At 52.0% G+C, this 24,408-nt stretch overlaps 1 protein-coding gene across 1 annotated transcript in view; it reads left to right on the forward strand.

Moving 5' to 3' along the window:
* Positions 1 to 6,246: 6,246 nt before the first annotated feature.
* The window catches only part of NPTXR (neuronal pentraxin receptor), a 34,349-nt gene continuing 16,187 nt past the window's right edge, over positions 6,247 to 24,408 (forward strand). Inside the window, exons 1-2 of the mRNA XM_030914461.1 lie at positions 6,247 to 6,314; positions 13,043 to 14,060. Of these exons, the coding sequence (XP_030770321.1) occupies positions 6,247 to 6,314; positions 13,043 to 14,060 (1,086 nt within the window). The remainder of the gene's footprint in view (positions 6,315 to 13,042; positions 14,061 to 24,408) is intronic.

Consider the following 24,408-nt stretch of genomic DNA (forward strand, 5'->3'; position numbering starts at 1 on the left):
GAAATGTAAGACCTTAAAAAACTTTGAGAAGAAAATATAGGGCAAAAGCTTCATGACACTGGGTTTGGCAAAGATTTCTTGGATGTGACTCCAAAGGTGCAGGAAACTAAAGAAAAAAGTTGGACTTCATGAAAATTTTAAAATTTTTATGCATTAAGAGACTATTAACAGGGTAAAAAGTCAACCCACAGTATGGGAGAAAATATTTGCCAATCATGTATCTGATAAGGGATTGATACCGGAATATGTAGAGAACTAAAACGCTGCAACAACAACAACAAAAACCAAAGCCTGATTCAAAATAGGCAAAGAACTTGAATAGACAGTTATCCAAATAGGATATACAAATAGTCAAAGGTCACATGACAAGATGCTCAACATCACTAACCATTAGGGAAATGTACATCAAAACTACAATGAGATGTCAACTCATACCTTTTTTTTTTTTTTTTTTTGAGACAGAGCCTTACTCTGTTGCCCAGGCTGGAGTGCAGTGGTGTGATCTTGGCTCACTGCAACCTCCGCCTCCCAGGTTCAAGTGATTCTCCTGCCTCAGCCTCCCAAGTAGCTGGGATTACGGGCGCACACCACCATGACCAACTAATTTTTGTATTTTTAGTAGAGATGCGGTTTCACCAGGTTGGCCAGGCTGGTCTCAAACTCCTGACCTTAAGTGATCTGCCCGCCTCAGCCTCCCAAAGTGCTGGGATTACAGGCATGAGCCACCGCGCCCAGCTAACTCATACCTATTAAGATGGCTACTATTTTAACAAAAAAATGTTGGCAAGAATGTGGATAACTTGGAACCCTTGTGCACTGTTGGTAGGAATATAAAATAGAATAGCTGCTGTGGTATGGCAGTTCCTCAAAACATTAAAAATGCCATGTGATCCAGCAATTCCACTCCTGGATATATACCCAAAAGCATTGAATGCAGAGTCTGGAGAAGATATTTGTATACCCATGTTCATAGAAGCATTACTCACAATAGCTAAATGTGGAAGCAACTCAAGTGTCCGTCAGTGGAAGAATGGAGAAGCAAAAGGTGACATACACATACAAGAAAGGCAATACACATACACAAAAAGAAAGGCAATTCTGACATGCTACAACGTGAATAAACCTTGAGGCTGTGATGCTAAGTCAAGTAAGCCAGTCAGAAGAAAGACATATACTGTATGATTCCACTTACATGAGATATTTAGAGTAGCCAAAATCATACAGAGATAGTAGAATGGTGGTTGTCAGGAGCTTAGGAGGAGGGAGGATGTGGAGTTAGTGTTTAATGGGTATGAAGTTTCAGTTTTATTTATTTATTTATTTTTACATTTATTATTTGTTTTTATTTATTTATTATTTATTTATTGTTTTGAGACGGAGTCTCGCTCTGTCACCCAGGCTGGAGTGCAATGGCGTGATCTCGGCTCACTGCAAGCTCCGCCTCCCAGGTTCACGCTGTTCTCCTGCGTCAGCCTCCTGACTAGCTGGGACTACAGGCACGTGCCACCACGACTGGCTAATTTTTGTATTTTTAGTAGAGCTAGGGCTTCACCATGTTGGCTAGGATGGTCTCGAACTCCTGACCTCGTGATCCACCTGCCTCAGCCTCCCAAAGTGCTAGGATTACAGGCGTGAGCCACTGTGCCTGGCCTGAAATTTCAGTTTTACAAGACAAAAAGATTTCTGGGATGGATGGTGGTGATGGTTGCACAACAATGTGAATGTGTGTAACGCCACTCCACTGTACCCTTAAGAATGGTTAACGCAGTGATAAAAAGAAATGAGATCATGGCCTTTGCAGGGACATGGATGAAGCTGGAAACCGGCATCCTCAGCAAACTAACACGGGAGCATAAAACCAAACACTGTATGTTCTTACTTATAAGTGGGAGTTGAACAATGAGAACACATGGACACAGGGAGGGGAACCACACACACCGGGCCCGTCAAGGGGTGGAGGTGGGGAGGGGAGGGAGAGCATCAGGACAAATAGCTAATGCATGCGGGGCTTAAAATCTAGATGAGGGGTCGATAGATGCAGCAAACCACCATGGCACATGTATACCTATGTAACAAGCCTGCACATTCTGTACATATATCCCAGAACTTAAAATAAAATTAGGCCGGGCGCGGTGGCTCAAGCCTGTAATCCCAGCACTTTGGGAGGATGAGACGGGCGGATCATGAGGTCAGGAGATGGAGACCATCCTGGCTAACGCGGTAAAACCCCGTCTCTACTAAAAAAAAAATACAAAAAACTAGCCGGGCGAGGTGGCGGGCGCCTGTAGTCCCAGTTACTCAGGAGGCTGAGGCAGGAGAATGGCGTAAACCCGGGAGGCGGAGCTTGCAGTGAGCTGAGATCCGGCCACTGCACTCCAACCTGGGCGACAGAGCGAGACTCCGTCTCAAAATAAAATAAAATAAAATAAAATAAAATAAAATAAATAAAATAAAATAAAATAAAATAAAATAAAATAAAATAAAATAAAATAAATAAAATGGAGCTGAGTGCAGTGGCTCATGCCTGTAATCCCAGCACTTTGAGAGGTTGAGATGTGGATCCCTTGAGGACTGGAGTCTGAGACCACTCTGGGCGACATGGCAAAACCCCATCTCTACAAAAAATAGAAAAATTAGCCGGGCATAGTGGTGCGTGCCTGTAGTCCCAGCTACTCAGGAGGCTGAAGTGGGAGGATCAGTTGACCCTAGGACGTCAAGGCTGTGATGAGTCATGATCGTAACACTGCACCCCAGCCTGGGTGACAGAGCAAGACCCTGCCTCTAAAAAATAAAAAGAGTGGTTAAGATGGTAAATTTTGTTATTGTAACATATTTTACTATGATTAAAAAATTGAAAAACAAAATCAATAGCAAAAAGGTAACTAAAACCCAAAACTTCCTCTATCTGGACAGTAACCCAGAGCTGTCTCCCCTGCATCTTGCTCCCTCCCCAACCTTCTGAAATCTTTAGGACAGTGAGATTCAAGGAGGAATGTGAACATTCCTAATAGCGGGCAGACACGCAGGGGCGCACAGCCAATCTGACTTAAAATTTTTTTGCATTAAGAGACTATTTTATAGGATGGGAACAGGTCCCCCTCTGATCCCTCTAGAAAGGATGTGGCCTTCATTAGAACAAATTGGCACCAAAGTCTTTTCTGTCTTTTCCAAAGGATGAGTGAGCTCAGAGCTTGACAAAGACACGAGCCTCCATTTAAATGACAGCCGCCAGCAGTCAGCCTTTATGAACACAAGGGCCTGAGAAACATCGGTGCAGAGCCAGGGTGGGCTGATGGAAACAGAACAAAGCCGGGTGCAGGGGTCCTCAGTCCTGTGAAATAAGGACAAGCCCCCCCACCAGCTTCTCCTGCCTATCACGCCTCAGGGTTTGAAACTGCAGCGCCAGCAACAGGCCCTTTCAGAGGAGATCTGGATATCCCTAGGAGTTCTCAGTAAAGGCTCAGATACTCCCAGCCGTGAGCAAGGAAACAGGACACACTTTGGAAAAGGCAAATGTGGACCCTGTCCCCCAAGGGGACTCATTAAAATGATCGTCACTCGCTAGCTCCCTTGGCAGTCCCTGCCAGCACACACGGTTTGGTCTCTGTGCACTGGTGCCCTTGTGGAAGGCTTCTGCTCCTATCATCTCTGGTTCCCTCCGGGGAGCTCATCTGCCTGCCTGCCTTTCAAACTCAGGCACATTAAGAGACCCTTGTCCATGAGACAGGCGGCCTAGTTTGAAGCCTCTCGGTCACTTCTCCTCTCCAGGCCTCAGTGCTCCTCAGCTGGAAAGGAGACTAGGACCCCCTACTTGGCAGGCTTATTTGGATTAAAGGAGGTGGTGAGTAAGAAGACACACCTTCTAGATCTCTGTGTCCAGACATGACCACAACTCTGACTTCCAGTCTGGCATCCCAGCTATCTGCTCACCAATTCTCGATGTCCTCCTCCCATGTAACAGCTTGAGGCGAGTAGGAAAACAGTGGCTTGAGTCCTAGCTCTTCCAGCTGTGTGACCTCAGTCTGGTCAGTCACCCTCTCTGGTCTCTGTATCATCTCCTGTAAAACGGGGGAGGGGTTTCCCTCTAATTATCCTTTTGAACTCAGAATTACTCTAAGGATAGCTAATACGTACTGAGTGGACTTTACACTAATCGATTCATTAAATCCCCACAAGCCAGATGTCTTTGTTTTGTTTTCTGTTGCTTATAACAGCATTTCTGATACTGGGTAATTTGTAAAGGAAAGGAACTTATTTCTTACAGTTATGGAAGCTAAGAAGCTCAAGGTCAATGGGGCTGTCTCTGGTGAGGGCCTTCTTGCTGGTGGGGACTCTACAGAGTCCTGAGATGGCACAGGGCATCACAGGGTGAGGGGGCTGAGAGGACTACCTCATGTCTCCCTCCTGCCAGCTTCTCCACAGCCCCATTCCCGTGATAACCCCTTAATCCACTAATCTATGAATGGATTAACCCATTCATGAAAGCAGAGCCCTCATGACCCAATCGTCTCTTAAGAGCCCTGTTTCTCAATACCCCCACATTAGGGATTAAACTTCAACATGAGTGTTGGATAGAACAAATATTCTAACCGTAGCACCAGAGAGCACAGTACACACAATATACAGATAAGGGAACTGAGGCTCCAAAATGTGATTACTTGCTTAGAAATTCTGGAGTGGCAGAGCCAGGATTTGACCCCATGCCATCATCCTTAACCACCACACCAACACCGTTCTGTGCATAGCACCGTGGTTAAGGGCACAGTCATTGGAGCTGGACAGCCTGGCTGTACGGGGCCCTGGGAATATGTGCATATCTGTTCCATGCCTTAGTTTCCCCATATACGAAATGAGAAAGGATCGTAATATCCCCTTCCTTTTGGAATTGCAGGGAGCTCTGCCGAGCGCTCCACGAGCCAGGCTCTGAGCTGCACACTCGCATTTCACTCTTACATAAATCCCCCCATGGTGCAGCCAAGGAAACCGGAGAGAGTGGCTGAGTCACTTGCTCCAGGTGACTCTATTAGTAAGTTGTGCAGCTGGGATTAAAATCCAACTCCTTGACTTCAAAGTCCATATTTCAATTACTCCACTCCACGTTGATGCAGTGCCCTCAAACTCCACATTTAAAACCCGACTGCAAAGTGCACCCCCCAACAGGCTGCCTTACTCATCTGCTTCCCCAATGGGGCCTGAACCCCAGGCCTTGTGTTTGACTCATTCCTTTCCAGCCAGCCACCAGCGTTTGTGACTAACTGACCCCTTAATGGAAATGTCACTCAGATCCATTCCTTCCTCTCCAACCCTGCTGTCCCCCTCCAGCCTAGACCCCCAAAGCTGAGGACAATGGAGACCAAGTACCCATTCCAAAGTGTAGCGTTGCAAAGGTGCTGAGAAAAAAAATGCTCCTGGTCCCTCACCCCTTCAAGGCCGAGTGGCTAGGGAGCCACGTGTGTGGTGGGAGGCTAGAGAGGGAGGTGTCTTTGTAAGTGGCTGTGGCTAGTGCTGGTGGCAGGCAAATTTCAGAGAAGAGAAAGAGCCAAGCCTGGACCCAGCCCAAGGTGGGCCTGTGGGCTGGCAAGCTCGAGGGGCAGGAGCAGGGAGGGGCCCGGCTGGCAGCACTGCCCACCCCACCCTGGCTTCATGTGTAGTCCCTTCTTCCAGCCTGCAGAATCTCTCAACCTGCCCCCCACTTCTAGGGCTCGCCTTGGATACTTGAGCTAGATCGGGAGACAGATGGTATTTGAGGAGGAGCTGCCAGGTACCCTTGGTTCCTTGCTGGACACACACAAATGGCCACCCAGGTGAGATCTCAGGTGCCTCCACCTCACCATAGGCAGGTTAGGTTTATGCGTACCCATTTTACGTATGAGGAAAGGAAGTTTCCCCCAGCCCAAGGACTCAGCTTCCCTGCCTCCGAGTGCAGTGGCTGCAGAACCCTGGGGGCCACCTGAAAATGCCTTTCCTAGTGGAGCTGCAGAGGTGGCCACCACTCCTTAGGATCCATTGGGCAGGAATCAAATGTACCCTGGACATGCCCTGGGTGCCAGTGACCCACATATGGAGAACATAAGGTTTGAGGCCTTGAGGAGTCCACAGCCTCGTCGGGGAAACACAGGTTACAGATAGTGCAACAGAAACTGGTGCTGGGACCACTGGTGAGCCAAGGAGGGGGCCATGGTGGCTGTTTTGAGACACGCTTCAGAGGGGAAGGGGGAGAGCAAAGGGAGGAGGGGGCTTCCCAGGATGGACTTGGCTGCCTCCTCACCCAGCAGAGACCAGTCCACAGACACTTTGAAGGGCAGTGTCAGAACGTGAGCTGGGGAACCTGAGTCTGACAACTTCTGGGTTCAAATACCAGCGGTACCCCCCACAGACCAGGGGCCTCAGGGCAAATGACCGAATGTCTCTGAGCTTTGATTTTCTCATCTGTGACCTGGAAAGATTACACTGTAGAGTTCCAGGGCTGCCACAGGTGAGAGCCCAGTACAGTACAAAGTGGCAGGAGGAACAGACCAGCAAACAGGGGCTGCAGGTGGCCCTTGAGACAGTGAGGGGCACCCCCACCCCACCCCTACAGCATCCTTGGCTGGCCACTCCTTCTGGTCTTTCTTTCTTGGGCCTGGACTCAGGCACACACTTTCCAGCCAACACCGAGGGCCCCCCACAAGGTGGACACACGTTTCCTCCTTGGTTCTCGGCCCCTCCTGAGCCTGTGCGGGAACAGATGTCCTTGTTTCCTGCCCAAATCTGCTAGCTGGATTGGCTCCTTTGGCTGCTTCCAGGGAGGCAGAAACTCTGGATGGAAATCTCTGGGCTTCCCCGGAGAGGAAAGCTCTCTTTTTCCTGGCTTCTGCCCTCCTCTCTGGTCTGGGTTCTCAATATCAGCATTCACTACTGATGTGTGAACACTTCTGGGCCTCAGCTGAACCCTGCACCCCACTTGGAAGCCCTCAGACTGGCGTGTGTTGATTGAATATACATATGATCCTTCATCTGAATGATTCCCCACCTCTGCTCAGAACGGGGGCGGGAGGGGAACCAAGAAAGGGCAGAGCGACTAGGGACTAAGCCTGGGGAATCAAAGGCAAAGACGTCAAGAAGGGAATGAACATTTATTGAGTACCTAATATATGCTAGGAATAAATAAGGAAGGTATAGCAAGTACTGAGCCTTGCACCAGTAATACACAGCAGCATGGTAGGAAATGGTCACTGCCTTGAGTCCCTGGGAGAGATTATAGACACGTCTCACCTGGCCTCATTTCCTTCCCATTATAATCCTATACATAGGTACCACTGGCTCTACCTTACAGATGAGGAGACTGAGGCAGCTCAGGTCTTGAGACCAGACCTAGTTGGAGACTTCAGGATGGACAGACACTCTCTTTGTCCTCAACCTCTTTACCACCCCCCGGGGAAAAGAACCCTTTGTTCACAGGCACACCCCAAGAGGTACAACATGTTTTCTCAATAAATGTTTTATGAGGCTAGGCATGGTGGTTCACATCTGTAATCCCACCCATCTCCCCAAACTCCTTCACTGGGAGTTTGAGCACCCACGAGTGCCAGCCCTGGAGTCACAGAGAGGAGGGTGCTGCAGCTGGTCCCAGCCCTCAAGGAGCTCACAGTCTGCAGGCAGCAGGGAAAGAGTGAGATGCTAGAGGAGAGGGAAGGATGGGGGTCGAGGGAAGAGAAAGATGTGTGTGTTTCATTGCTAGGTGATATATAGCAGCACTGAGAGAGTGTGGTGGGAGAATGGGTTTGAAGATAGCCAGGGTGACCAACTGTCCGTGTTTGCCCAGGACTGAGAGGTTTCCCAGGATGCAAGCATTTCAGTGCTGACACTGGGAAAATTCCAGGCCAGCTGGGATGAGTTCATCACCCTAAGCCTGTGTTCAAATCCTGGCTCTGCCATGTGCCTGGTGAAACCACCAGTTACCTAATTAGCATCCAATCACCCATCTTTTAGAAATGACTTGATTACAGTCTAAAGGCCTTTCCTGTGCAATTTCTCTTTCTCCCTCCTCCCCCCTTTTAAAAGTGTATCTCAGTTCAAAAAACTTTTATTTTTATTTTTGTATTGAGACAGTGTCTCGCTGTGTCACCCAGGCTGGAGTGCAGTGGCACAAGCACAGCTTACTGCAGCCCCGACGTCTTGGACTAAAGAGATCCTCTTGCCTCAGCCCCTCAAGTAGCTGGGATGACAGGTGCGTGCCACCATGCGCGGGGAATTTTTGTATTTTTTGCAGAGACAGGGTTTCACCGTGTTGCCCAGGTTAGTCTTGAACTGGGCTCAAGACGTTCTCCTGCCTTCACCTCCCAAAGTGCTGGGATTACAGGCACGAGCCACCATGCCTGGCCTCAAAAAACATTTATTGAGAAAGTATGTTGTACCATGGACTTTCCTAGGCTCCAGGGAATGAAAGAATGTTCTTCCCCCTTTTATCAGCAGAGTCAATGACTGGGAGAATGATGAGATGGACAGGGGAGGAATCCATGATGCCTCTTGCAGCCTGAAACCAACTGCAGCAGCGGAGGCTGGTGTTCTTCCCACTAACCTCCCCCTTCCAGATGTCCCTCAGGAAGAGAGGCCACGGGGACCTTGGAGGGACTGCTCCTGACCGTGTATGGAGAACGGGACCTTGGTGTAAGGAATGGACCCTGGCAGCCAGGGAGCGGCCCCCTCAGCTATCCATTTAACCACAGATTTGCCACTCAGCAGCAGATGGGGCAGTTAGCAGATGCTCTCCAACTTTGTGATCCACCTCAGCTTCTGAGCTGAAGCCCTGCTCTTCTGGGGGGCTTCCAGCCAATGACTCAGGGTGAAAAGGGCACCGTAGAGACAGGCCACGTGTCCCTGATGCAAAAACTCCCTCCTGGGCAATCTCAGCCCCAGAGCTCCCTATTGGGGTGGCCAACACTTTGTTAGATCAGCACTGAAGTCGGAGACTCTCCCTGCCCAATTCTGTTTCTGGCCCTCTTATCTTTCACAGGACTTCACCCCCAATAAAGCACTTGCACTTCCAACCCCATGTCAGTGTTTGCTTCCTGGAGGGTCCAACTGATAAACGCTACCTGTAAAACAAATCTGCAGTCCATCCACATCTTTCTACCACCGACAACTCCAAGTCACCATTACTCGGAGAAGCATCTGGATGGAGGCATAGCCCTCCAATTGTCCACCCTCCTCCCACATTTCCTCTTGTTTTTTTGTTTTCATTTTTGAGACAGGGTCTCTGTCGCCCAGACTGGAGTGCAGTGGCATGATCTCGGCTCACTGCAACCTCTGCCTCCCAGGCTCTAATGATTCTCTTGCCCCAGCCTCCTGAGTAGCTGGGATTACAGGCACGCACCACTACCAGCTGGCTAATTTTTGTATTTTTAGTAGAGATGGGGTTTCACCATGTTGGCCAGGCTGGTCTAGAACTCCTGACCTCAAATGATCCACCTGCCTTGGCCTCCCAAAGTGCTGGGATTACAGGTGTGAGCCAACGCTCCCGACCCTCTCATCTCTTTGTAACCCAGTTGGAGGGCTGAAGCAGAGAAGTGATATCACCTGCTTTGTGTTTTTAAAAGACCACTCTGGCAGTTCAAGACCAGCCTGGCCAACATGTTGAAACTCCATCTCTACTAAAAATACAAAAATTGGCCGGGCGCGGTGGCTCAAGCCTGTAATCCCAGCACTTTGGGAGGCCGAGACGGGCGGATCACAAGGTCAGGAGATCGAGACCATCCTGGCTAATATGGTGAAACCCCGTCTCTACTAAAAAAAAAATACAAAAAACTAGCCGGGCGAGGTGGCGGGCGCCTGTAGTCCTAGCTACTCGGGAGGCTGAGGCAGGAGAATGGCGTGAACCCGGGAGGCGGAGCTTGCAGTGAGCTGAGATCTGGCCACTGCACTCCAGCCTGGGTGACAGAGCGAGACTCTGTCTCAAAAAAAAAAAAAAAAAAAAAAAAAATTAGCTGGGCATGGTGGTGTGCACCTATAGTCCCAGCTACTTGGGAGGCTGAGGCAAGAGAATCGCTTGAACCTGCGAGGCAGAGGTTCCAGTGAGCTGAGATCACGCCACTGCACTGCAGCCTGGGTTGCAGAGCGAGATCCTGTCTCAAAAATAAAAAATAAAAAATAAAATCATTCTAGGGGATCAACAGACCAGTTTAAACAAGATTTGACTCCAGCCTCTGGACCCATTTATCCAAACTGTCCCCAAAGTCTCAGGGGGCAGCTCAGGTTAAGGAATCAGACCCACTCCCTTCCCGGAGCCTGTAAATCTCTACATGGCCCCCACCTTCCTGTCCAGCTTCCTCCCTCCCCTACATCTCACTCTGCTCTAGCCCGACTCTGTTCCTTCTGTTCCTGAAACATACCACTCTCCTTTCTGCCCCAGGGCCTTTGCACTAGCTGTTCCCTCTGCCTAGAATACACCATCTTTCCCCAGACTTCTGCATGGCTGTTTTCCCGGGTCATTTAGGTCTGACCACCTTATAAATACTGCCCAGCTCCCAATTCCCCGCTTCCCACTTCCTGTAACTTTCTATAACATCACTTTAAGACTCTTCTTTGTCATTCTCATCATTATTGGAAATTAACTTGTTTACTTAGCTATTCATTTGTTTACTGCCTGCCTCCCCACTGGAATACAAACTGTGTGAGCGTGTCTTGTTCCCAGCTTTCCCCAGGCTTGGCACTATGCCTGGCACAATGTAGGTCTCAAAACATATTTTCTAAAACGAATTCCTATATTTGTTATATATGGCAGAATTCCCTTAGCCTAAGAATGGAATGAAAGTGAAGAAATTAAAAAAAAAAAAAAAAAAAAAAAAAAAAAAAAAAAAAAAAACTAGGAGTCATGACAATTCAGAGGGAAAATATAGGAACTATTCCAGTTTTAGGGAAGTTCCCCCAAGAATACTTCTCTGACCATCCCTTGAGGAATCCTGTGTTAGGATTAAGGGGGGTTCTCTCCCAAGACCTAGGAGAAATGGGCTTTGGGACCTCTCTGTCCTCTCCTCCTTCCTCTGCCTGCAGCAGCGGCATTACGAAACTAGTTCAGCAAACATTCACCGAGAAGCTTCCCTGAGCAGGCTTCATGCTGAATGCTGGGGATAGAGATGGGTCAAGGAAGAAGGGAGAGGTCGGGCGCCATGGCTCATGCCTGTGATCCCAACACTTTGGGAGGCCAAGGCAGGTGGATCACCTGAGGTCAGGAGTTCGAGACCAGCCTGGCCAACATGTTGAAACTCCATCTCTACTAAAAATACAAAAATTAGCTGGGCGTGGTGGTGAGCACCTGTAGTCCCAGCTACTTGGGAGGCTGAGGCAGGAGAATTGCTTGAATCTGTGAGGCAGAGGTTCCAGTGAACCGAGATCACGCCACTGCACTGCAGCCTGGATGACAGAGTGAGACTCAGTCTCAAAAAAATAAAAATAAATAAAGTCATTTTAGGGGATCAACAGACCAGTTTGAACAAGATTTGACTCCAGCCTCTGGACCCATTTATCCAATCTGTCCCCAAAGTCTCAGGGGGCCGCTCAGGTAAAGGTGGCACCATTTGGTGCCCAAGTCACAGTGGCTCTGCTGCTCTTGGCATCTCCTGTCCTTCCCTGGACTTCCTATGACAGTTTCTCTGGAGATGCTATCTCTGTGCTTCTGTCTTCACAGCACACGTGTAGATATACCAGGAGTCCCGATGCCTCATGCATCCCCAGGACTTTAGCAGGGCCTACCGCTGGCCTTTGCCTTCCAAGAGCCCAGCCCATTTCTCTGTCCATGAGACGTTTCCTCCAAGCCCAGCTGCCTGCACTGGGTTTTGAGGTCACAGCTTCAGTGAGTGCCAGCACACATCCACGCACACATAGCACTCGGGTTCCTGGCATGCAGCGCTTGTGTTTGCTTCTCTCCTCTTTCACAACTCAGGTATGGATGAAAATCCCTGGCTCCCAGAGATGGGTGAGCAGAGTGGACATCATCCTAACGTGTGTGGAGGGAGGTGGAGCACGTGTGCCTGGGAACACTGGACAAAATCTCAGTGGCTGGAGAGTGTCTCCCAGGGCTGTGGCCTCCTGGGAAACATTCTGGTCTCTCCGCACCACCAGTGCTATGTGAAGTCCACTTGAAACCACAGTGGTAGCTGTGGTGGTCCAGAGATCCTGGTTTGCTCCTTCACTTCAAGTCAAAAATGCAGGCTTGGAAGAGAGACAGGGCTGGGAATAATCACAGCCCTCCCAGCGCCCTTCCAGCCCTGGGAATCCATATTGGTCAGGAAAGGCCTCATGGAAAATTGGAGCTGGAGATAAATTGTGGAGGATAGTAGGATTGTTTTTTTAAGTTTTTAATTGCAAAGTTAATTTTCTACAAAATATATATAGACATTTTTGACAGGAGAAAGTAAAACGCTCCTCCGCCACCCCCACAGCACAGCCCACTCCCATTCCTGCTGTTCCTTCTGGGCCTGGTCCACATGCCCACCAGGCACGTGGCATCGCTTGCCAACGAAGGCAGACTGCAGTGGGGGGCGGGGGAGCGTTCTCTGGACCTGTGATGCTCTAAGCCCCCAAGGATTCAGAGAGAATTTCCATCACCCTCTGAGATCACAGGAAGATTTTGTAATGAGGGTGGTGGGGAGTGAACTCTGCTCCTTCAGAACGTTGCAGGTCGGGGTGATGGGCAGATGGCCACAGTATAAACAGAAGTTAGGTCAAAATCCGTGCCTCCCCCCAACCCCCAACACTGGCCTCTTCTCCTCTAACCGCTCCCACTCTAGCCCCATCCACAGTCTGGTCCAGTGAAACGTGCCTGAGCTCGCAGGCGGCTCCAACGCAGCCACCTGGTGACCTTGGACAGCGGCCTGACCTCCGGTGCCTCAGTTTCCTCATTTCTATTGTGAGCCTGTCCAGGGCGAGGCTCAATTGCGACCGAGCTTGTGGCGCCCCAGTGCAGAGCCCATCCCGGAAGAGAGCTCCCTCCTGGGTGGCTGTGAGCATAACCGGCTTGGGGAGGGGGCCAGAGCACCGGAGGGCTGGGATGGGGATTACCCAGGAGCCCCGCCGCGCGGCCCTCGGGTCACCGCCCCCTGCGCTGTGACCGCGACAAGATAAGGTCCCAGGCGCTGCCCTCGCTCCTCGCCGCATCCCCGGCGGCGCCCCCAGCCCGGCGCCCGGCACGGAACGGGTGCGGGGCTGGGCCAGGGCCGGCCTGGGGGAGCGAGTGGGGCGGGGCCGCCGCGCCCGCTCCCCCTCCCCGCCGCCTGCAGCCTTCTCCTCCTCCCGCCGCCCGGGCTCAGAGCGGCGGCAGCAGCGGCCGCGGCGACAGCTCCGGCTCCGGCTCCGGCTCCAGCGCCTGCCCCACTCGGCCCAGCGCGCCAGGGCTCCGCGCCCCGACCCCGCCGCCGCGCCTGCCGGGGGCCTCGGGCGCCCCCGCCGCCCGCCTCACGCTGAAGTTCCTGGCCGTGCTGCTGGCCGCGGGCATGCTGGCGTTCCTCGGTGCCGTCATCTGCATCATCGCCAGCGTGCCCCTGGCGGCCAGCCCAGCGCGGGCGCTGCCCGGCGGCGCCGACAACGCCTCGGTCGCCTCGGGCGCCGCCGCGTCCCCGGGCCCGCAGCGGAGCCTGAGCGCGCTGCACGGCGCGGGTGGCTCAGCCGGGCCCCCCGCGCTGCCCGGGGCACCCGCGGCCAGCGCGCATCCGCTGCCGCCCGGGCCCCTGTTCAGCCGCTTCTTGTGCACGCCGCTGGCGGCCGCCTGCCCGTCGGGGGCCCAGCAGGGGGACGCGGCGGGCGCTGCGCCGGGTGAGCGCGAAGAGCTGCTGCTGCTGCAGAACACGGCCGAGCAGCTGCGCCAGACGGCGCTGCAGCAGGAGGCGCGCATCCGCGCCGACCAGGACACCATCCGTGAGCTCACTGGCAAGCTGGGCCGCTGCGAGAGCGGCCTGCCGCGCGGCCTCCAGGGTGCGGGGCCCCGCCGCGACACCATGGCCGACGGGCCCTGGGACTCGCCTGCGCTCATCCTGGAGCTGGAGGACGCCGTGCGCGCCCTGCGGGACCGCATCGACCGCCTGGAGGTGAGCGCCGCGCGCCGTCGGGGGAGCCGCCCGGGTGGTGTGAGGGGCCGCCCGGCCGCGATCACCCCGCGGTCCCCGAGTCTCTGGTCTCCCGTCTGTATTCCGGGGACGATCGCGCCTTCCTCGCTGGCAAGGCGGGGGGATTCCGATAGGGAACGCGGGCAGGCGTCTGGCACGGTGACTGAGGCACAGGGGACGCGCCAGAAAGATTCGCTCCCCACCCTTTTCCCTCTCCAGGCACCTCTCTTAGCCTCAGTTTCTGTGTCTGTAAAATAGGTATAACAGTGTCCACCTGTAGTGGAAATGGAATCAAATGTAGGTGTGTGAAAATGCTTGGCACGTACTAGGACCTCATTAAATGTCCCTTTCATTTCCTTCTTTCGGACACCCCCGAATCAGCACAAGCTCCACCCTCACACTCTGACCAGGAGATGGATGCGCTGTCCAAGGGACTCGGGGTCCTCCCCTCATTACACAGAGCCGGGAACAGAGTGCCCCATAAGACAAACCTGGGTGCCCCTCATCACTTCCCTACCCTGAATCTCCCACTCTGGCTCAGACTACGACCCAAACCGCAGGAGCTCTGGTGCCAGGCACCCAGCCTCACACACCTGGAAGCCCACAGCTCTTGGGTGGAAGCTGAATGGAGAACAAGGCCCCACTGAGCTCCTCCTCCTCCACTCACCTTTTCCAGGCTTTCCTGACTCAGGCTTGGGGCTCAGACACAAGGAGTCCAGCATGGAGGAACCCACTCTTGGCTGTCATGTGACCCTGGGCCAGTCATTTCCCCCCTGGAGTCCCATGGCCACCTTCCTCCCTGTAAGAATGAATTTGGGATTCCCAGAAGTGCAAGGGAGACAGACTGGGCAAGACAAACATCCGGGACACATTCACCACCCCAGCCATGGACTGACTTCCAGACCACAAGGAAGGGGGTTAAGCAAAAAAATCAGAACTGCGGAAGGAAGAGGGAGAAAGAGGCCAAAGCCCGCGCTGCCCCCTCTGCTACCTCCACCCAGGTGGAGTGCATCAGGCAAGTTGGAGGGAGGAGAGAGGCAGAGAGTAAGTGCAGGGACCCCTTACCTCTGGGGCTGTTTAAGTTAAATCCTGGGCAAACAGCGCAGGTGATGCCCACTCGCAAGACTGAGGATGTTGTGGTCCGACAGCCCTCCAGGATGCCTGTACTGGTGTCAGCACCCTCCCTACAGGGTGTCAGAGTGCAGCCAGGCAGCCATTGCAGCCAACCCCTCACCTTACAGATGAGAAAACTCAGCTCAGAAACGTCCTAAGAGGTTTGGCAGAGGCAGGAGAAAATCCAGGCCCATACCCACCTCTTCCCCCACTCCAGCTCTGGGGGATTTCTAGGATAAGAGAACCAAGAGCCGGAAAATAATCAGGAAAAAACTGAAAGTATGCAATGAAGGGAAGTCTTAGTTTTCTCACCTGTAAAATGGGGATAGTAATAGCACCTACCTCACTGGGATATTAGGAGGATTAAGTACTTTATATGAAAGGCCAAGAATAGTGTCTGGAACACAGGTATGTTCAGTCAATTTGAGTGATTGCTATTTTTATCATTAAGCTATAATATTACTCATTTTAAAAATACAGTCAAAACTCAAAATAGGAGCAAACAGGTTTTAGGCAACAGGTTTTAGTCATGTAAAAAACAATTTTTGACTTTCATTAACTAAACTTCCTCGTGCCTGCCATAGCCCCCCTCCCCACGCCCAGATGGCACAGGTGGCTCCTCCCACGTCTGGGGCTGGCAGGCTTGGACCTGCCTTGGACCTGTGCCCCCAGCACCTGCAGCACTTGGCAGGATGGCCTCCCTTCCGGTTAGCCCGCTGAGGTTGGGGGGATCCTGGCAGCTGGGATTTGGCAAGAGGTCAGCCTTCCAGGCTGGGGGAGCCCTGGCTTCCCCATGTATACTTTCTCCTCTTTTCTGAGTGCAGCAGCCACAGACAGAGAAGGGCAGGGGCCTGCTTGGCCACCAGGTCTCCCTTCTGAGTGTGGCAACAGCCACAGCTAGTCTTTTGGGGGCCTCTAGGAGGGGCTGGGGCTGGAGCTGGAGCCCAGCAGACACAGGGTGAGACCAATTGGCTCAGCGGAGTCCCATGCGCCCGTTAGCCACTGTCCAATCTCTCCCCTCTCTTCTCATTCAGTATCCTCAAAGTTCCCAGATTTTCAGGGTCTCCTTTCCCTCCCAGGATACACTGAAAGTGCTCTTGCTAATGTCCCCAAGATGATAAATGAGGACTTCTCAGTCCTTATCTTGGTGGAACCCTCTCTGACACCTGACCCTGCCTCTCATCCCCTCTTGCAGGTCTCCATGCCCTGGGCTTCCAGCCACCTCTCTCAGCACCCCTCCTCCTCCCTCTGTCTGCTGCCTCTGTCTCCCTGCAGGGTCCTCCTCCTTTAAGGGGTGCGCCCCTCTTGGCCCTCACTTTCCCTGGGTGCACTCAGCCACGCCCTGAGGCTTCCCACACCCATTCCACGGAGGGGCCCCAAACCAAAGCTCAGTGTCCAGCCCAGGTTTCCTTCCCAAGCTCCAGATTTGGCATCGACACATCGGCCTCCTGAGCATCTCCCTTTGGTTGTCCCATCAGCCCCTAACCGCACTGTGTTTCAGCTTGAACCGGGTACCTCCACGTGCCCTGAGAAACCATCCTTGGCCCCTCCCTCTCCTCCCAGTTCTTACTGGCCTCATCTCTGCACGCTTGCAGCAGCCTCATCTCTGGTCTCATGAGCACACGTTTCCCTCCATCCTTCTCCAGGCAGCCCCAAGGGTCTTCCTTAAGCCCACCATGGGACTCTCCTAGGGTGCAAACTCCTCAGTCCACTCCTAAGCTAGCACTTCGGATATGGTCCCCCCCTCCGGACCCCTCTCTCAGTTCATTCCTGCCTCTGCCTGGATCACCCCCAGCACATTCCTGCTCCTCATTTTAGAGTCTGCTCCAAGGACACCTCCTCTCAGGAGCCATCCCTGTTCACACTCTGTCCCCTTCCTATCCCCACCTGGGCTTCCATAATCGTCACACTTCCCTGCTGGTCCCCACCAGGCACATCCGTGCATCACCCCCCTCCTACAAAAGGGAAGGGAAGGTCTGATTGGCTTGTCCTCTCCCCAAAGCCTCAAGTGGGAGCCACATTTAAGGGCTTGGGGAAATGTCTTCTTTCCCATTTTTACTTGTGTTGTTGTTGTTGTTCATTGAAATAAGTCAAAAGGTTTTGGGGAGAATACTGCATTCGATTGCGTCATTTTCTCCCTTTTTGCAGCCCCCTTTCGGTCCTTATCCATTTGCAGCCATTGTTTGAGAGCTGCTGTGTAATTACCATTTTAATGACGCCATAATATCCTGGGATTCATCTGCAGCTCCGCATCCATCAGTCACTTGACCGGCTCCTGTTACTGGAGATGTAGGTTGTTTCTAAATTATTTTTCTTCCAGATGTTCATTGCAGGATCCATTTCATGCAGAGAGCTGTTTGTTTGTTTGTTTTTAAGTCTGTTGATTTCTTTAGGCTGAATTCCCAGGAGTGGTATTACTGGGTACTGGGTACTGGGTCAGAGGATATCGACTTTTTTTTTTTTTTTTTTTTTTTTTTTAAAGACAGAGTCTAGTTCTGTCGCCCAGGCTGGAGTGCAGTGGTGCAATCTTGGCTCACTGCAACCTCCGCCTCCCATGTTCAAGCAATTCTCCTGCCTCAGCCTCCTGAGTAGCTGGGACTACAGGCATGTGCCACCACCACGCCCAGCTAATTCTTGTTTTTTTAGTAGAGACAGGGTTTTACCATGTTGGCCAGGCCGGTCTCAAACTCCTGATCTCAGGTAATCCGCCCGCCTCAGCCCCCCAACGTGCTGGAATTACAGGCGTGAGCCACTGCGCCTGGCCAATATTGACTTTTTATGGCTGAGGCCAGGAGCCACTTTCCAAGAGTTGGCCCACTGATGCGGCTACAGGCCATGCATGCATGTTCCCTGTTCCATTTTTGTGTCCAATTTAATGCATATATACAACGGAACTTCAAGATTAATTTCAACAGCATTTCTTTGGCATAAACCACATCCTTAACCCAGCCTGGCAAGCTGATTGCCTCCTCCCATCCTGGAGTGGGAGCCAAATAACCATTATAGCGAACGCTTACTGAGCACTTACTATGCGGCAGGCCCTGCTCATTATCTCATTTAATCCTCGTAAAATCTCTGTGAGGGAGGTACAAAGAAACCAAGGTTCAGAGAGGTTAAGGAACTGGCCCCAAGTCAGCAGTGGAGCCCAGTGTCTGGCTCTAGAGCCCTCGTTCTTCATCATCAACTCTAGACCCATCTGGAGGGGTCAGATGTCACCCACCTTCGGGAGCGTGAGAAAGACAGGTGAGCTGGGCTCAGTGGCTCACACCTGTAATCCCAGCACTTTGGGAGGCCAAGGCAGGCGGATCACGAGGTCAGGAGATTGAGACCATCCTGGCTAACACAGTGAAACCCCGTCTCTACTAAAAATACAAAAAATTAGCCGAGCGTGGTGGTGGGCACCTGTAGTCCCAGCTACTCAGGAGGCTGAGGCAGGAGAATGGTGTGAACCAGGGAGGCGGAGCTTGCAGTGAGCCGAGATTGTGCCACTGCACTCCAGCCTGGGCAACAGAGCGAGACTCTGTCTCAAAAAAAAAAAAAAAAAAAATAGACAGGTGAGGGCGGTACCTGTGCTAGTCACTGTCCTGGACCATTTCTGCCTCGGAACCCCAGAGTGAGAGGGGTGGAGGCCAGTCCTTAAGACTTGCCCTGCTGACCGGCTAGATAGCCAGGAGACTTGCTGCCAGACCTTCACTGCTACTGCTGCTGCTGCTGCTAATAACTAACACTTATTAGACACTTACTAGATACATATTAGCTTATTCAGTCTTCAGTCCTATGATGGAGGCTGTACGCATTCCCATCTTACAGATGAGCAAATAGAAGCTCAGAGAGAGTGCAGGACACAGACCTAGGCAAATCCCTGCCCCGCCCCCACCAGCTTCGGTTTCCCTCCATACAACGAATGATGCAGCAGGCCAGATACTCCCTAAACACACTTCCAGCTCTAAAAAGTCTCTGAAATAGGTCAGGCGTGGTGGTTCACACCTGTAATCCCAGCACTTTGGAAGGCCGAGGCTGGCAGATCACTTGAGGTCAGGAGTTCAAGACCAACCTGGCCAACATGGCAAAACCCTGTCTCCACTAAAAAATACAAAAATTAGCCAAGTGTGGTGGCGTGTGCTTGTGGTCCCAGCTACTTGGGAAGCTGAGGCAGGAGAGTCGCTTGAACCCAGGAGGTGGAGGTTGCAGTGAGCCGAGACGGTGCCACTGCACTCCAGCCTGGGCAACAGAGCGAAACTCTGTCTCAAAAAATAAAATAAAATAAAATAAAATAAAAAATAAAATAGTCTCTGAAATAAAAAGGCTGGGAGGCACAGGCTTGAGTTCTTGCTGGTGACTTTAAACTAATCACATTCCCTCTCGGTGCCTTGGTTTTCTTATCTGCAAAACAGGCGGGAGGAGGAGCTAAGTACCAGCACTCTTAGGCTCTACATTCTGAGTTCTTGGGCAGATGGTTTCTAAATAGGGATTGTGTGCGGTGTGTGTTTATGGGGGTTACATGTGTGTGCCGCCCTCGAGCCCCTTCCACCCACTCCCAGAACTGTTTCCCCGGGAAATCTGCAGATAAACAGCGGCTTCGAGGATCTCTTGGTGTCTTCTCTAAATTCCATTGGTTGTCTTTGCTTTTCTCTGACTTTGCTGCCCATTCTAGAAGCTTCTGCCCAGTGGACACTGGTTCCCCTGACCCTGCCTCTTTGGCAGTGAAGAGGGCTTGGGAGAAGGGAGTGGCTGGGGGCTGCCGAATGTGGAGAGAGGGCTTTTGCTATTGGGCTTTGGTTGGAGGATGTGGACCCACAATGTCCTCCCTCCCCCACAGTACCCCTTCCAGCCCCGAGAGAGCTGCAGTGTGGAACGTGGAATGTGTTCCTGGTACAGACTCCAGGGCCAGATCACCTGGGTGCAAATTCCAGCTCAGTCACTTGAGAGTTCTGGCAGGTGCTTAGGCAAGGTGCTTAACTTTCTCAGCCTCAGTTTCCTGTCTGAAATGGAGATTTGAAAACCTGTCGGGGCTGGGCGCAGTGGCTCACGCCTGTAATCCCAGCACTTTGAGAAGCTGAGGCGAGTGGATCATGAGGTCAGGAGATCGAGACCATCCTGGCTAACACGGTGAAACCCCATCTCTACTAAAAATACAAAAAATTAGCTGAGCGTGGTGGTGGGCGCCTGTAGTCCCAGCTACTCGGGAGGCTGAGGCAGGAGAATGGCGTGAACCCAGGAGGCAGAGGTTGCAGTGACCCGAGATTGCACCACTGCACTCCAACCTGGGCAACAGAGCGAGACTCCATCTCAATAAATAAAAAAATAAATAAAATTAAAAAGCCTGTGGGACTTGTTTATTTTGAGGTTTATCTTACATTCAAGATACATAAGAGGTCACAGATCTCACTTAAACAGACACAAATCGTAAGTGGACAGCTCAATGAAAATGTATGGATGGATACACCTGTGAAAGTGCCAGCCAGATCAGGAATTGGAACACTTTCAGCAGCCCCAGAAGGCTCCCTGGTTCCGCCAAAGACATTGGCCTTCCAAAGGCAACGGCTATTCTGGTTCCTATCACCACAGTCAGTTTTGCCTGTGTTTGGACTTCGTGCAAATGGACGCAGACAGCTGTGCACCCTTGCATCTGGTGATTTTTCATTCAGTGTCACGTCTGTAGCATCCAGCCTTGTTGCGTGTACCCACGGAGGATTGCCGTTTTCCTTGCCGTGTGGTGTTCCGTTGTGCCGACGAGCCTTAATTCATTTACCCATTTTTCTGTGGATGGACCTGTGGGTTGTTTCTGATTTACAAATAAGACTGCTGTAAACATTCTTAGGATATCTGTTGGCGGCTGTCAGCCCTCATTTCTCCCTGGATTGAGCCACAGGAGTGGGTTGCAAGAGGGGCATATATTTAGCGTCGAAAGGTACAGCCAAACATTTCCCCACAGTAGCTGGGAGAGTTTACACGCCCGCCCACGTGTAAACCTCGCCAAACTCGGTATGGTCATTTAAAAAACATTCCCGTTTCGGTGGGCGTGTAGTGCACTCACTGTGGTTTTAATTTGTATTGCTCTGATGATTCATGATGTTGAGCACCTTTTCTTATGTTTATTGGCCATTTTGTAAATCTTTGCCTGTAGGAGGTGGAATGAACTCAGAGGTCGGTGCTCCTCACAGAGTGAAGAAGGTGAGGCACAGGGCCAGGGGGGGGCCTCTCCCCAGGACAGTCTTGGGCACATCATCCCGTGGAACTCTGGAGACAGGGATACAAGCAATCAACCCAAGGTGGGAGCACTTAGGTGCTTCCACAGCCCTTGTTTTCCTCCGGGGGAAGCTGAAGCTCAGAGAGGCTGAGGGACCTGCCCACAGCCACAGAGGCAGAGTCAAGACCAAGCCAGGATTTCTCACTGAAGTGGGCTATGGGTGGGGGACCTCCATCTGCTGAGGATTTTGGCTGGGTCCTAGAAGGCGTGTGGGCAGGCAGGACCTCAGCAGAACTCCCAGCTGGGCTTCTGGAAGCAGCAGCCTGACAGGAGGGACTTTTGAAGGGAGGAGCAAGGGACCTGGGGCCAGAGGGGTCTTTAGACAGGGTCTGGGGTCTCGGACCTGGGAGGTACGCGGCCAACCCCATCCGTGCTCCCTCTCCCTCATATTCCTCCCCGTTCGTCTTCTTTCCTTCAGCTCCAAAGTGTCATTAGGAGACCAGGATGATCAAAACCACCCTGTCCTTTGCCCACCACTCACCTGCTCCCCGCCTGGGTGGGAGGAGGTGGAGTCACCTGCTGGGCCTGTCCCTGGAGAGGAAGGCAGGGTGATAGCATGGGGTTTCTCTGAGAAGGCTTCCTGACCCCAAACTTCCACCCTGGCAAGAGCTGGTGGCCTGGCCATCCCAGAACAGCCTCTGCCTCACCGCCAGCTGGGAGCACCGCCACCTGCGGAACCATGGGGCCATATTTGCCTTTGGGGCCACAGCACCTGGCACTTGGCAAGAGGCAGCAGGGGTGAGGTCACCCTCTGCACCAGGCCTGTCAAGGATCTTACAATTGAATCCCACAAGAACTATGGGACTATTGCTCTCTCTGTTTTACAGATGAGGAAACTGAGGCTGAGAAAAGTTCAGAAGCTTGCCCAGCTCACTCAGCTGGCATTTCCACCCAGGCAGTCTGGCTCCAGGGCCTGCACCGTGATGCACTATGCTCTCCTGCTTCTCAACAATAGTGAAGGATAATAGTAATGGTGGCAACCACATACTGCCTCTTACGGCTGGCCACACTTCATATCTGTTCTTTCATTTTGTCATTATTTATATCCGCAAATGTAGTACTATTATTACACCCATTTTACAGATAAGATAACTGAGGGCCAGAGGAGTTAAGCAACTTGCCCAAGGCCACAGATCTAGTAAGCGAAGAGCTGAAAATGACGCTGGCCTAACGTGAGAGTTCACGTCCGCAACCACAACGGACGCCATGTTGCTGCAGCACACATGGATGGATGGATGGATGATGGATGGTTGGATGATGGATGGATGGATGGATGAGTGCTCTGCAGCCCTGCCAGAGAAACTCTCAGGGCCCTCTTCTCTCTATATAGAGCATCTCAGTTCAGGCATCAGGGAAGCTGCCATCTGGAGGGTGAGCAGGCACTGGGCAGAGGAGGGGTGGGGGCGGGAAGAATGTTCTTGGAGAAGGAACAGCGTGTGTGGAGGCCTTAGGGTGAGAAGGAGTTTGGGGCAGTTGAGCAGCAGAGGACTTTCAGTGGGCATGACCTAGGTCCTGTCTGGGTGAGGGCTGAAGCCAGGAGGACAGGGACTTGATTGGCAGGGAGAGGGGGCTGTGGAAGGATTTTAAGCAGGAGAGCAACGTGGCTGGATTTGCCTCTGGCTGCTGTGTGGAGGGTGGGAGTGGAAGCTGTGACCCGGTCCAGTGGACAGTAGCCAGGACTAGGGAGAAGCCTAGGAGCTGAGTGAAGCTCTGGGTGAGACGCAGGGTTAGATTCAACCATGAGAGACACCACTTTATGAAGCTCTGGGTAAGAGGCAGGGTTAGATTCAACCATGAGAGATGCCACTTTAGGATTGTTTTCTTGTTTTTAAAAGAAAATCATTGTCAAGTGTTTCAGATGGACAACAAGATATAAATACTACTACCCAGGTCCCTGCCCCGGCTCAAGAACCAAACATTTCCAATCAGCTGATCCCCATCCAGAGCCTCCCCAGTGCCAGCCACAATCACACACCCCCAAATGGCCACCACGGTCCTGAATGAGTGTTGACCACTCCCACGCATTTCTCATGCGTTGCACCTAGTCATGTGCCTTTTAACCACACAGCACATTGAATTGAATGTTTTACAACTTTATATCGGTGATATCCAGCTGCTCTGTAACTTGCCTTTTCTCTCAATATAATTATGCAACAAAAACATTTCGGGCTGGAGATGGAGAAAGGTGAAGCCCTTCAAGAACTCTTTAAGGCCGGGCGCGGTGGCTCAAGCCTGTAATCCCAGCACTTTGGGAGGCCGAGACGGGCGGATCACGAGGTCAGGAGATCGAGACCATCCTGGCTAATACGGTGAAACCCCGTCTCTACTAAAAATACAAAAATACAAAAAAAACTAGCCGGGCGAAGTGGCGGACTCCTGTAGTCCCAGCTACTCGGGAGGCTGAGGCAGGAGAATGGCGTAAACTCGGGAGGCAGAGCTTGCAGTGAGCTGAGATCTGGCCACTGCACTCCAGTCCGGGCGACAGAGCGAGACTCCGCCTCAAAAAAAAAAAAAAAAAAAAAAAAAAAGAACTCTTTAAAGAAAGTCACTGCCGGGCATGGTGGCTCACGCTCGTAATCCCAACACTTTGGGAGGCCGAGGCAGGCAGATCACCTGAGGTCAGGAGTTTGAGACCAACCTGGCAAACATGGCGAAATCCCATCTCTACTAAAAATACAAAAATTAGCCGGGCGTGGTGGCAGGCACTTATAATCCCCTCTATTCTGGAGGCTGAGGCAGGAGAATCACTTGAACCTGGGGGGTGGAGGTTGCAGTGAGCCGAGATCACACCACTTCACTCCAGCCTGGGCAAAAGAAACTGCGTCACACACACACACAAAAATGTTAGTCATGACATTCATTGTAGACAGGCCTGTGATGCTTCCTATGCCTACTGCACACTAAGCGCTTTCTATCTATGAACTTGGTCAATCCTCACCACAATCCTATGAGATTTATTATTTTACC

The sequence above is a fragment of the Rhinopithecus roxellana genome, chromosome 13, assembly GCF_007565055.1.
Source record: "Rhinopithecus roxellana isolate Shanxi Qingling chromosome 13, ASM756505v1, whole genome shotgun sequence".
In the NCBI taxonomy this organism is placed as follows: domain Eukaryota; kingdom Metazoa; phylum Chordata; class Mammalia; order Primates; family Cercopithecidae; genus Rhinopithecus; species Rhinopithecus roxellana.